The sequence below is a fragment of the Bombina bombina genome, chromosome 7, assembly GCF_027579735.1.
Source record: "Bombina bombina isolate aBomBom1 chromosome 7, aBomBom1.pri, whole genome shotgun sequence".
Taxonomy (NCBI): domain Eukaryota; kingdom Metazoa; phylum Chordata; class Amphibia; order Anura; family Bombinatoridae; genus Bombina; species Bombina bombina.
The window spans coordinates 395,705,232-395,719,285 of NC_069505.1; the positions used below are offsets into that span (position 1 = coordinate 395,705,232).

The window sequence follows — 14,054 nt, forward strand, 5'->3', positions numbered from 1 at the left end:
GACGAGACGCCATGAGATCCAGTTCTGGTTTGCCCCAAAGTTGAATCAACTGTGCAAACACCTCCAGGTGGAGTTCCCACTCCTCCGGATGAAAAGTCTGTCGACTTAGAAAATCCGCCTCCCAGTTCTCTACTCCTGGGATATGGATAGCTGATAGATGGCAAGAGTGAACCTCTGCCCATAGAATTATTTTTGAAACCTCCAACATTGCTAGGGAACTCCTTGTTCCCCCTTGATGGTTGATGTAGGCTACAGTCGTAATGTTGTCCGATTGAAATCTGATGAACCTGACCACAGCTAGCTGAGGCCAAGCCTTAAGAGCATTGAATATCGCTCTTAGTTCCAGAATGTTTATCGGAAGGAGTGTCTCCTCCTGAGTCCACAAGCCCTGAGCTTTCAGGGAATTCCAGACTGCACCCCAGCCCAGAAGGCTGGCATGTGTCGTTACTATTGTCCAATCCGGCCTGCGGAAGGTCATACCCTTGGACAGATGGACCCGAGAGAGCCACCGGAGAAGAGAATCCCTGGTCTCTTGATCCAGATTTAGTAGAGGGGACAAGTCTGTGTAATCCCCATTCCACTGACTGAGCATGCAGAGTTGCAGCGGTCTGAGATGTAGGCGGGCAAACGGCACTATGTCAATTGCCGCTACCATTAAGCCGATTACTTCCATACACTGAGCCACTGAAGGGCGAGAAGTAGAATAAAGAACACGGCAGGAATTTAGAAGTTTTGACAACCTGGCCTCTGTCAGGTAAATCTTCATTTCTACAGAATCTATCAGAGTTCCTAGGAAGGAAACTCTTGTGAGAGGGTATAGAGAACTCTTTTCTTCGTTCCCTTTCCACCCATGCGACCTCAGGAATGCCAGAACAATGTCTGTATGGGACCTGGCGATTTGAAAATTCGACGCCTGTATTAGAATGTCGTCTAGGTAAGGGGCTACTGCTATACCCCGCGGCCTTAGGACCGCTAGGAGTGACCCCAGAATCTTCGTAAAGATTCTTGGTGCCGTAGCTAACCCAAAGGGAAGAGCCACAAACTGGTAATGCCTGTCTAGGAAAGCGAACCTGAGAAACCGATGATCTCTGTGTATCGGAATGTGCAGATAAGCATCCTTTAAGTCCACGGTAGTCATATATTGACCCTCCTGGATCATAGGTAGGATGGTTCGAATAGTCTCCATCTTGAAGGATGGGACCCTGAGAAATTTGTTTAGGATCTTGAGATCCAAGATTGGTCTGAAGGTTCCCTCTTTCTTGGGAACCACAAACAGATTTGAATAGAAGCCTTGCCCCTGTTCCTCCTTTGGAACTGGGTGGATCACTCCCATAACTAGGAGGTCTTTAACACAATGTAAGAATGCCTCTCTCTTTATCTGGTTTGCAGATAATTGTGAGAGGTGAAATCTTCCTTTTGGGGAAGAAGCTTTGAAGTCCAGAAGATATCCCTGGGACACGATTTCCAACGACCAGGGATCCTGGACATCTCTTGCCCAAGCCTGGCGAAGAGAGAAAGTCTGCCCCCTACTAGATCCGTTACCGGATCGGGGGCTGATCTTTCATGTTGTCTTAGAGGCAGCAGCAGGTTTTTTGGCCTGCTTTCCTTTGTTCCAAGCCTGGTTAGGTCTCCAGACCGGCTTGGACTGGGCAAAATTTCCCTCTTGTTTTGTATTAGAGGAAGTTGAAGCTGCGCCACTCTTGAAGTTTCGAAAGGCACGAAAATTAGGCTGTTTGGTCCTTAATTTGTTGGACCTATCCTGAGGAAGGGTGTGACCTTTTCCTCCAGTAATATCAGAAATGATCTCCTTCAGTCCAGGCCCAAATAGGGTCTGCCCCTTGAAGGGAATGTTGAGAAGCTTAGACTTTGAAGTAACGTCAGCTGACCAGGATTTAAGCCATAGCGCCCTATGCGCCTGAATAGCAAAAGCAGATTATAAAAAACGGTACTGTGCCTTTAAGGGAAAAAAACAAACACAAAAACTGCAAAACAGTGAAAAAAGCAGTTAACTCTATGAAATTTTTTACAGTGTATATAATAGACTAAAATAGCATTGCACCCACTTGCAAATGGATGATTAACCCCTCAGGTTAAAAAACGAAGCAAAAAAACGGCAAAAACCGTTAAAACAGTCACAAGCAAACTGCCACAGCTCTACTGTGGCTCCTACCTTCCCATAAAACGACTTTTGTAGGCACAAAAAACCCTTTACAGAGGCCCAATATGTCAGGAGACTCCTTCAGGGAAGCTGGATGTCTCAGAATGTAAAAACAACTGCGCAATTAGAGCGTGAAAATAGGCCCCTCCCACCATGCACTCAAAGTCAGAGGGCCTTAAAAAACTATTCCTAGGAGTAAAATAACAGCCATGTGGAAAACTAGGCCCCAAACAAAGATTTATCACCTCAGTAAAAAACGTTCTTTATATAAATGCAAACGTTTTACATACTAAGCCATAATAGAAAGTAATATGAAAATTACTTTTTACTGCAAGCATGATGCCAGTCGTTTATTAAATCACTGCAATCAGGCTTACCTTAACTATATTAAGCACTGTCAGTATTTTCTAGTTCTTATCATCCTCTAGAAAATAATATACTGAACATACCTCAGGGCAGTTAATTCTGCAGGCCGTTCTCCCAGCTAAAGTTTCCTCATACTCTTCAGTTATGTGTGAGAACAGCAGTGGACCTTAGTTACAACCTGCTAAGATCATCAAAAACCTCAGGCTAATTCTTCTTCTAATTTCTGCCTGAGGTAAAAAACAGTACAACGCCGGCACCGTTTAAAAATAACAAACTTGATTGAAGATAAACTACACTAATTCACCACATCTCTCTAGCTACTTCCCTTGTCGAGAGCTGCAAGAGAATGACTGGAGGTGGCAGTTAGGGGAGGAGCTATATAGACAGCTCTGCTGTGGGTGATCCTCTTGCAGCTTCCTGTTGGGAAGGAGAATATCCCACAAGTAATGGATGAATCCGTGGACTGGATACACCTTACAAGAGAAATGTTGTTTATCATCCTTTGCTGAGTAGACCACTAGCTGTAACAATTTCTGTATATTTAATTACTGCCATTCAAATAAGAAAAAAAATATGTACTAATCCTTTAAGGACTTTCAGCAACAGAGAGGGGGTGAGTAAATTTTGTGGATAGAGAAGCTGAGCCACTAAGAAGGAAACATTATCATGTCGTTCACTGCACACTGTTGGCAAAGAATACCAACTGGAAATGTGTTTTTGTGACGAATGTGCAACTTCGGATACCTAACAAGTAAAATCATCAATACTGTACAAGCAGGAGTCCAATAATGGAAATTCTAAGAGTAATCTATCAGTTCTAGTCTTTATTGAGCTGCATATGTAATAATCTTGTCTGTATGTTTGTGCTGCTGATTAGTACCTGCATGCCGCACACACGCACACCGAGTGTGGCCGACGTGCTCTGCTCACATTTCTTCATTTGCCTTGCTGCCTTCTCCTCAGATGCATCGTCGCCATGCTGCCTAGTGCCCATCTTAAGGTCCAGCACACATGGAAACTTGAAGTGGTGGACGACATTCTCCAAAAGCAAGAACTCTGAGAGGTGAGGGGTTAAGGATTAAAAGGAGTATTTGATTTCCAGAGCAACTATGCACTACTGGGAACTTCCTAAATGTTTGGTGAGCCAATGATAAGTGGCATATATGTGCAGCTACCAATGAACAGCTAGCTCTCAGTAGTGCATTGCTTCTGCTAAGACTAAGTATACTTTCCAACTATGGATACCAAGAGAACCAAGTACACTCCTTAAAAGAATCGGACACATTAATTATTTTAATAAAATGTCACTTATCCCTCGACATAAAAGCACTGATGAATGCACAATGTGAATCATAAAAGTTTAATTTTGACTTTAGAGTCCCTTTAAAAAACTGCACCAAAGTGATGGTAAATCCTAACGTTTCTGAAACGCTAGGATTAACCATTGGAACAAATAAAGGGGATTTTCAGTTATGAAGTATAAAATACTTCATGCAGAAAGTTCCTTTGTCTGAAGCGTTCACTGATTTTTAACTAAATAACTTGCATTTGGTAATAGAATTAGTGTTATCTCCAAGTAAGAGATTTTTTTAAATAGATTATGCACGCAAATATTGCACCAGTGCATTAAGTAATGATCATAGCCAGACCATCTACAACATGCAGCTGTGCAATCTATTCCTTTTTTCTGACATTGAAAGATCTAAAACAGTGAAACATGAGGCAGTGACAAGCTAATATCGTTAATGTATAGCAACAAAATATTTTCATTTTTAGAGCATTACGGTATACACATTAATATAAAGCCAGGTGCTAGGGAGTCACCTATTGGTGCTCCCCAATTTCCCTCTGCCTGTAGCACAAAAAAATTAGCCTGGTGAAATACAAATCCAACTTTGGCCAAGACCTCCTCCTAATACCTCCTGGAAAGGGGCACTGTCAGTAACATGGCACAGAGACCTGGGGTCAATTGGCCAGGAGACTATAAGTAGCTCCGCAATGCCGCCGCCCCCCCCCCCCCCCCCAACAACACATAAGACTAGCCAAAAGCTGCTGGCTCATATTTATTGGCTGTGTCCTAAATCGGAACATAATTTGTCGAGCCCTACATTAAAGGGACAGTATACACTCATTTTCATATAACTGCATGTAATAGACACTACTATAAAGAATAAGATGCACAAATACTGATATAAAAATCCAGTATAAAACAGTTAAAAAACTTACTTAGAAGCTCCCAGTTTAGCGCTGTTGAAAAGGTAGCTGGAAAGCCCACTGCAAGTGGGAAATAAGACACTCCCCCCTCCCCCTGCATATGAAAAGACCCTTTACACAAACAGGAGCAAGCTGGAGTAGGTAGCTGACAGTATTCTCATAAAGCTTTGGGGCTTGGTAAAGAGTCTGAAAATCAGAGCAATGATCTTTAACCCCTTAACGACCGAGGACGTGCAGGGTACGTCCTCAGAAAAAAGGCAGTTAACGCCTGAGAACGTACCCTGCACGTCCTCGGTGTGGAAAGCAGCTGGAAGCGATCCTGCTCGCTTCCAGCTGCTTTCCGGTTATTGCAGTGATGCCTCGATATGGAGGCATCCTGCAATAACCTTTTACGGCCATCCGATGCAGAGAGAGCCACTCTGTGGCCCTCTCTGCACCGGACATCAATGGCCGGTATCGTTGGTGGGTGGGAGCCGGTGTGGGAGGTGGGTGGCGGCCATCGATGGCCCTGGTCATGTGGAGCGGGATCGCGCACGTGCACGAGAAGGCGGGGGCGTGCACGGGGAGGGAGCGGGTGGGAATGCTACAATACAGAAAAAATGTGGGACATTTAATGTTAAAAAAAAACCCCTTAGGTGTGATTTAGGTGGTGGGGGTTGGTGGGATTGAGCTACACAACAGAAAAAAAATTAAAAAAAATAAACATTTGATTGTTCAAACTGGGTACTGGCAGACAGCTGCCAGTACCCAAGATGGCCCCCAATAAGGCTGAGAGGGAGGCTTAGAGAGCTGTTTTGGGGGGGGATCAGGGAGGTTGGGGGTTAAGGGGGGATCCTAAACACAGCATATGTAAATATGCTTTTTTTTTTCCTTAAAAAAAAACCAACTTATTTTAGTACTGGCAGACTTTCTGCCAGTACTTAAGATGGCGGGGACAATTGTGGGGTGGGGGAGAGAAGGGAGCTGTTTGGGAGGGATCAGGGGGTGGGATGTGTCAGGTGGGAGGCTGATCTCTACACTAAAGCTAAAATTAACCCTGCAAGCTCCCTACAAACTACCTAATTAACCCCTTCACTGCTAGCCATAATACACGTGTGATGCGCAGCAGCATTTAGCGACTTTCTAATTACCAAAAAGCAACGCCAAAGTCATATATGTCTGCTATTTCTGAACAAAGGGCATCCCAGAGAAGCATTTACAACCATTTGTGCCATAATTGCACAAGCTGTTTGTAAATAATTTCAGTGAGAAACCTAAAATTGTGAAAAAATTAACGTTTTTTTTTACTTTGATCGCATTTGGCGGTGAAATGGTGGCATGAAATATACCAAAATGGGCCTAGATCAATACTTGGGGTTGTCTACCACAATACACTAAAGCTAAAATTAACCCTAGAAGCTCCCTACATGCTCCCTAATTAACTCCTTCACTGCTGGGCATAATACACGTATTGTGCGCAGTGGCATTTAGCAGCCTTCTAATTACCAAAAAGCAAAGCCAAATATGTCTGCTATTTCTGAACAAAGGGGATCCCAGAGAAGCATTTACAACCATTTATGCTATAATTGCATAAGTTGTTTGTAAATAATTTCAGTGAGAAACCTAAAGTTTGTGAAAAAAATTTGTGAAAAAGTGAACAATTTTTTTTATTTGATCGCATTTGGCGGTGAAATAGTGGCATGAAATATACCAAAATGGGCCTAGATCAATACTTTGGGATGGCTTTGAAAAAAAAATATATACATGTCAATGGATATTCAGGGATTCCTGAAAGATATTAGTGTCCCAATGTAACTAGCGCTAATTTTGAAAAAAAGTGGTTTGGAAATAGCAAAGTGCTACTTGTATTTATGGCCCTATAACTTGCAAAAAAAGCAAAGAAGATGTAAACATTGGGTATTTCTAAACTAAGGACAAAATGTAGAAACTATTTAGCATGGGTGTTTTTTAGTGATTGTAGATGTGTAACAGATTTTGGGGGTCAAAGTTAGAAAATGTGTGTTTTTTTCCATTTTTTCCTCATATTTTATAATGTTTTTTATAGTAAATTATAAGATATGATGAAAATAATGGTATCTTTTGAAAGTCCATTTAATGGCGAGAAAAACGGTATATAATATGTGTGGGTACAGTAAATGAGTAAGAGGAAAATTACAGCTAAACACAAACACCGCAAAAATGTAAAAATAGCCTTGGTCCCAAACGGACAGAAAATGGAAAAGTGCTGCGGTCATTAAGGGGTTAAACATAAGCAAAACTATACATTTTTGAGAAAAAACAACTTTATGGGCTATATAAATAGATCATCTACAAAACATTTATGCAAAGAAAAAATTAGTGTATAATGTCCCTTTAATAGAATTCTAATATACATACATTATAATAAAAATGGATCTGCCAAAAAACTTTGAAAGGGATTTATTTTATCTAATTATAGGTCAGTGATTTCTTTTGTATCTCTTGACACAAGTTAGGATGAAGCCATTGCTTGAGAGGATACTGTACAGTTTTCGTTCCTTGGACTCGGAGCGCATGCGGTTGAGCTGTTGCTTATGACAGCGCAGGCTCCAGGGGTTGAAGCTGATACGCTCAGAACTCAAACCGCTGTTACTATCCAACATCTGGAATGGGACCTCTGAATGCATCTGCAGCTCCAGTTTTGGGCTCTTCATCTCTGGTACGCTGTAGAGAGAGAGTCCAGGTTAAGACGCCAAGTTTAAAAATAACCTAAACCTTTTAATTTAGGCCAATTGCTGAATAACTGTTTTCTTAAAAGTATTGAGCAAACATATTTAAAATATAAATTATGCTTACCTGATAATTTAATTTCCATCGTGGGGAGGAGAGTCCACGGCCTCATTCATTACTTGTGGGAATTAAGAACCTGGCCACCAGGAGGAGGCAAAGACACCCCAGTCAAAGGCTTAAATACCTCCCCCCACTTCCCTCATCCCCCAGTCATTCTGCCGAGGGAACAAGGAACAGTAGGAGAAATATCAGGTTATAAATGGTGCCAAAAGTATAACATTAATTTAAGGTCCGCCCACTGGAGCAACGGTCGGGAGTCATGGACTCTCCTCCCCACGATGGAAATTAAATTATCAGGTAAGCAAAATTTATATTTTCCATCTAAAGGGGAGGAGAGTCCACAGCTTCATTCATTACTTGTGGGAACAAATACCCAAGATCTAGAGGACACTGAATGAAAAAACAGGAGGGCAAAGGATGTGGACCCTTATCTGAGGGTACCACAGCCTGTAAAACCTCTCTCCCAAAAACTGCTTCTGCCGAAGCAAAAATGTCAAATTTGTAAAATTTTGTAAAGGTATGTAAGGAGGACCAGGTAGCTGCCTTACAAATATGCTCCATAGAGGCCTCGTTCTTGAAGGCCCAAGAAGAAGCCACAGCTCTAGTTGAATGAGCCGTGATCCTCTGAGGAGGCTTATGTCCCGCTGTGTTGAGTCATAGGGAAAAATATTGAATCTCTTATTATAGGGAAAAAAAAAAAAAAAATGTACATTCCTACGACAGAAGCACCTTTTTTCCCCCTCTAAATTACAAAATATGCTATAACATGCTATACAAGTCTATTCATAAGACTCCCTCCTCAACCCCCCATTGTTAAAACTTTGACTCAGAAGATAACAAAAGCATGTCTCCAAAGATACCTTTTGGCCAGGAAGGACACCTGGGGGCTTTGTAAACAGAACAGACATCATTTAATGAAAACTAAAAACTGTTGTGGGGACCTTATCTTACAGACACAATTCAATGGAAATTGAACATTTGTCCATGGCTCATCACATAACAAAAAGCATGTGTCCAGGCTCTACCTTTTAACAGGAAATCATCTGGGGGCTTTGAGGACTGTTGTCCATTTAATAAATCTGCATATATTTTTCCAAATTGAATCCACTTTACTCCGCAAACATAATTTGCTGTGTTTAAAAAGATATCTCCTGATATAGAACTACTGACAAATAATATAGTATATGGGAGATTACCGCTGCCAGGGGTCCAGGCAGAGCTGACAGACGCCTTAGCGGTTCAACCTAGTTTACGTATGAAATAGTCATAATTAATATTTTAATCTAATAATATACTACAGCTGTCTCGTAGGCCAAGCAAATCATGCTCCTCAACCAAAAGGACAAAAGTTGAAGAGGCCTTCTGCCCCTTGCGCTTCCCTGAATACAACACAAAGAGAGATGTAAACTGTCTGAAATCCTTTGTAGCCTGAAGATAAAACTTCAAAGCATGAACCACATCCAAATTATGAAGTAACCTCTCCTTAGGAGAAGAAGGGTTAGGACACAAAGAAGGAACAACTACTTCCTCATTGATGTTACGGGTAGACACAACTTTGGAAAGAAATCCCAAACCAGTGTGAAGAAGTGTCTTATCAGCATGAAAAGCCAGATAAGGCGGCTCATATTGCAAGGCCGCCAACTCAGATACTCTCCGTGCCGATGCAATAGCCAACAAAAACAGCACCTTCCAAGAAAGTAACAATGTCAAGAGAGTGCATAGGTTCAAACGGAACCCTCTGCAACACCTTTAGAACCAAGTTGACGCTCCAGGGCCTGAACGCTCCAGAGCCTGAACAAAAGATTGGATATCAGGAAGCTCAGCGAGCCTCTTGTGCAACAGAACAAATAAAGCCAAAATCTGTCCCTTCAAGGAACTGGCGGCATGCCCCTTCTCCAGTCCTTCCTGGAGAAAGGACAGAATCCTGGATACCTTAACCTTCTGCCAAGGATATCCATACTTCTCACACCAGGACAAGTAAGTCCTCCACACCTTATGATAGATGCGACGAGTGACCGGCTTCCTGGCCTGAACGAGAGTATCAATCCCTCTCTCAGAGAATCCTCTCTTAGCTAAGACTAAGCGTTCAATCTCCACACAGTCAGCCTCAGAGAATCTAGATTTTGATGTAAAAGCAACAAGCTAATTGAGTCTGGACGACAATGTCTCATCTGAGACAAATCTCCGCAAACACCTCAGGATGGAGAGACCATTCCCCCTGCTTAGAAAATCCGCTTCCAAGTTTTCCCCACCCAGAATGTGGATTACTGAGAGCGAGCAGCTGTGGGACTCTGCCCATTCCAATATCCGAGAAACCTCCCTCATTGCTAGGGAGCTTCTCGATCCCCCCCCCCCCCCCCCCCCGATGGTTGATGTAAGCCACTGAAGTAATGTCTGTCTGGAACCTGATGAAGTTGAACGACCCCAGGAGAGGCCACGCCTTCAGAGCATTGTAGATCGCTCGAAGTTCCAGAAGATTGATCGGAAGGAGAGACTCTTCTCGGGACCACCTTCCCTGTGCTATCCTGGCACCCCCAAACAGCACCCCACCCTGCTTGACTCGGGTCCGTGGTCACAATCTCCCAGGACGGTCTAAGGAAGGATGTCCCCTGGGACAGTTGTTGCAGACGGATTCACCAAGAAAGGGAATCCCTCGTCCAAACATCCAGAGAAATCTGTTGAGATAGATCTGAATGATCATTGTTCCACTGTCTCAACATGCACAGCTGAAGAGGTCTGAGATGGAACCTGGCGAATGGAATGACATTGATGCTGTACACCATGAGCTGGATCACCTCCATTATCTGAGCCACTGAGGAACTGGAGGAGGACTGAAGGGCAAGACAGGTGGACGCAATCTTCCTGCGTCGCTGATCTGCGAGAAATATCTTCACTGATATAGAATCTATTATAGTTCCCAGGAACTCCACCCTGTTGCTGGGAATCAGGGAGCTCTTTCCTGAGTTTATCTTCCAACCGTGAGAAGGGCCATGGAGTGATCCTCAGCGAGACTTAACAACGGCGCCTGGACTAGGATGTCATCCAGATAGGGTGCCACAGCAATGCCTCTGGATCTGGCTACTGCATGTAGCGCCCCCAGAACCTTCGTAGAGACTCTTGAGGCTGTCGCCAGACCAAAGGGAAGGGCCACAAACTGGAAATGTTGGTCCAGAAACGCAAATCTCAGGAACCTGAAGTGATCCCTGTGGATCGGCACATGAAGGTAGGCATTCATCAAGTCTATTGTAGTCATGAACTGACCCTCTTGAACTAGGTGCAGAATCGATCTGATAATTTCCATTTTGAACGATGGAACAGCCAGAAATTTGTTAAATCTGAAGGTCCGGTTCTGGACCTAAAATGTTTAAATAGCCCAGTGCCCGGGTTTTCCCTCTAGACGCCCTCTGTGTGCATTAGGAAGGTCTGAGATTTGGTTCTCTGTCTCGTTTATCCTTTACTGACAAACACAGTGACGTGCATTGTACGTTATCTTCATAGTAACAGTAGCACCCAGAGAGATTGCTAGTCTTCTGGGCTATTAAATCTGAAGGAAGAGGATGAGACAGATGACAAATAGTCAGACGGAAATACATTGGTCCCTCCCTGCCGGTAAAATCCAATAACAAGAAATACTAATTGTACTGTATAACCAAACTGATTTTAAATAATGGTTGTTTGAATAATAAACAGCTGGCCCTTTAAACGTCCCTGTGAAGAACTATATAAGAAACATTATTGGAAGGAGAGAACAGGCTTGACAAAGGCTCCGTAGAGAGCTGAAACGCGTTGACGGATCTCTTTCATTTAGATTTTTGTACACCAGGAGATACCATACTCCAAGAAACACGGAAGGAAAACTAAAGTAAATACAGCCGAGTACGGAATCCAGGACGTGCAGGGGAGAGGAGCTTGGCGGCTTTCTTCTTTTCACCCCATTAGGATTCCAGAGCTGTTTTCCAGTTGGTATAACCACCGCTTCATGGATACAAATGCTCGGAGCTCCTGAGTGTATAAGGTACCAACTATTTCTTAGTCTCTTGACTACACTATGTGCACACTTGCTGGATCATAGAAGTATTGGATCATATAAGTATTGGATCTAACTGGAGATAGTGAACCTTGCTGGAATTGTTTTATAATTTTTTTTTAAAAAATACCATCAAATATATTCATATTACTGTATGTACTGCTCAAAAACAGAATTTATGCTTACCTGATAAATTACTTTCTCCAACGGTGTGTCCGGTCCACGGCGTCATCCTTACTTGTGGGAATATCTCTTCCCCAACAGGAAATGGCAAAGAGTCCCAGCAAAGCTGGCCATATAGTCCCTCCTAGGCTCCGCCCACCCCAGTCATTCGACCGACGGACAGAAGGAAAAATATAGGAGAAACCATATGGTACCGTGGTGACTGTAGTTAGAGAAAATAATTCATCAGACCTGATTAAAAAAACCAGGGCGGGCCGTGGACCGGACACACCGTTGGAGAAAGTAATTTATCAGGTAAGCATAAATTCTGTTTTCTCCAACATTGGTGTGTCCGGTCCACGGCGTCATCCTTACTTGTGGGAACCAATACCAAAGCTTTAGGACACGGATGAAGGGAGGGAGCAAATCAGGTTACCTAAACGGAAGGCACCACGGCTTGAAAAACCTCTCCCCCAAAAATAGCCTCCGAAGAAGCAAAAGTATCAAATTTGTAAAAATTTGGCAAAAGCGTGCAGTGAAGACCAAGTCGCTGCCTTACATATCTGGTCAACAGAAGCCTCGTTCTTGAAGGCCCATGTGGAAGCCACAGCCCTAGTGGAGTGAGCTGTGATTCTTTCAGGAGGCTGCCGTCCGGCAGTCTCGTAGGCCAATCGGATAATGCTTTTAAGCCAAAGGGAAAGAGGTAGAAGTCGCTTTTTGACCTCTCCTTTTACCAGAATAGACAACAAACAAAGAAGATGTTTGTCTGAAATCTTTTGTAGCCTCTAAATAGAATTTTAGAGCACGGACTACGTCCAAATTGTGTAACAAACGTTCCTTCTTTGAAACTGGATTCGGACATAAAGAAGGTACAACTATCTCCTGGTTAATATTCTTGTTAGAAACAACCTTTGGAAGAAAACCAGGCTTAGTACGCAAAACCACCTTATCTGCATGGAACACCAGATAAGGCGGAGAACACTGCAAAGCAGATAACTCTGAAACTCTTCTAGCAGAAGAAATAGCAATCAAAACTTTCCAAGATAGTAACTTAATATCTACGGAATGTAAAGGTTCAAACGGAACCCCTTGAAGAACTGAAAGAACTAGATTTAGACTCCAGGGAGGAGTCAAAGGTCTGTAAACAGGCTTGATCCTAACCAGAGCCTGAACAAATGCTTGAACATCTGGCACAGCTGCCAGTCTTTTGTGTAGTAAGACAGATAAAGCAGAGATCTGTCCCTTTAGAGAACTTGCAGATAATCCTTTCTCCAAACCTTCTTGTAGAAAGGAGAGAATCTTAGGAATTTTTATCTTATTCCATGGGAACCCTTTGGATTCACACCAACAGATATATCTTTTCCATATTTTATGGTAAATCTTTCTAGTTACCGGTTTTCTGGCCTGAACCAGAGTATCTATCACAGAATCTGAAAACCCACGCTTCGATAGAATCAAGCGTTCAATCTCCAAGCCGTCAGCTGGAGGGAGACCAGATTTGGATGTTCGAATGGACCCTGAACAAGAAGGTCCTGTCTCAAAGGTAGCTTCCATGGTGGAACCGATGACATATTCACTAGGTCTGCATACCAAGTCCTGCGTGGCCACGCAGGAGCTATCAAGATCACTGAGGCCCTCTCCTGTTTGATCCTGGCTACCAGCCTGGGAATGAGAGGAAACGGTGGAAATACATAAGCTAGGTTGAAGGTCCAAGGTGCTACTAGTGCATCTACTAGAGTCGCCTTGGGATCCCTGGATATGGACCCGTAGCAAGGAACCTTGAAGTTCTGACGAGACGCCATCAGATCCATGTCTGGAATGCCCCATAATTGAGTCAACTGGGCAAATATCTCCGGGTGGAGTTCCCACTCCCCCGGATGGAATGTCTGACGACTCAGATAATCCGCCTCCCAGTTCTCCACTCCTGGGATGTGGATCGCAGACAGGTGGCAGGAGTGATCCTCCGCCCATTTTATGATTTTGGTCACTTCTCTCATCGCCAGGGAACTCCTTGTTCCCCCCTGATGGTTGATGTAAGCAACAGTCGTCATGTTGTCTGATTGGAATCTTATGAATCTGGCCTTTGCTAGTTGAGGCCAAGCCCTGAGAGTATTGAATATCGCTCTCAGTTCCAGAATGTTTATCGGGATTAGAGACTCTTCCCGAGACCATAGACCCTGAGCTTTCAGGGAGTCCCAGACCGCGCCCCAGCCCACTAGACTGGCGTCGGTCGTGACGATGACCCACTCTGATCTGCGGAAGCTCATTCCCTGGGACAGGTGATCCTGGGTTAGCCACCAACGGAGTGAGTCTCTGGTC

At 43.5% G+C, this 14,054-nt stretch overlaps 1 protein-coding gene across 1 annotated transcript in view; it reads right to left on the bottom strand.

Annotated features, from left to right (window-relative positions):
• Positions 1-14,054, bottom strand: part of IP6K1 (inositol hexakisphosphate kinase 1) — an 81,435-nt gene that overhangs the window by 21,920 nt on the left and 45,461 nt on the right. Inside the window, exons 3-4 of the mRNA XM_053721141.1 lie at positions 7,239-7,420; positions 3,405-3,580 (exon numbers count right to left, since the gene is read on the bottom strand). Coding sequence (XP_053577116.1) covers positions 3,405-3,580; positions 7,239-7,420 — 358 coding nt within the window. The remainder of the gene's footprint in view (positions 1-3,404; positions 3,581-7,238; positions 7,421-14,054) is intronic.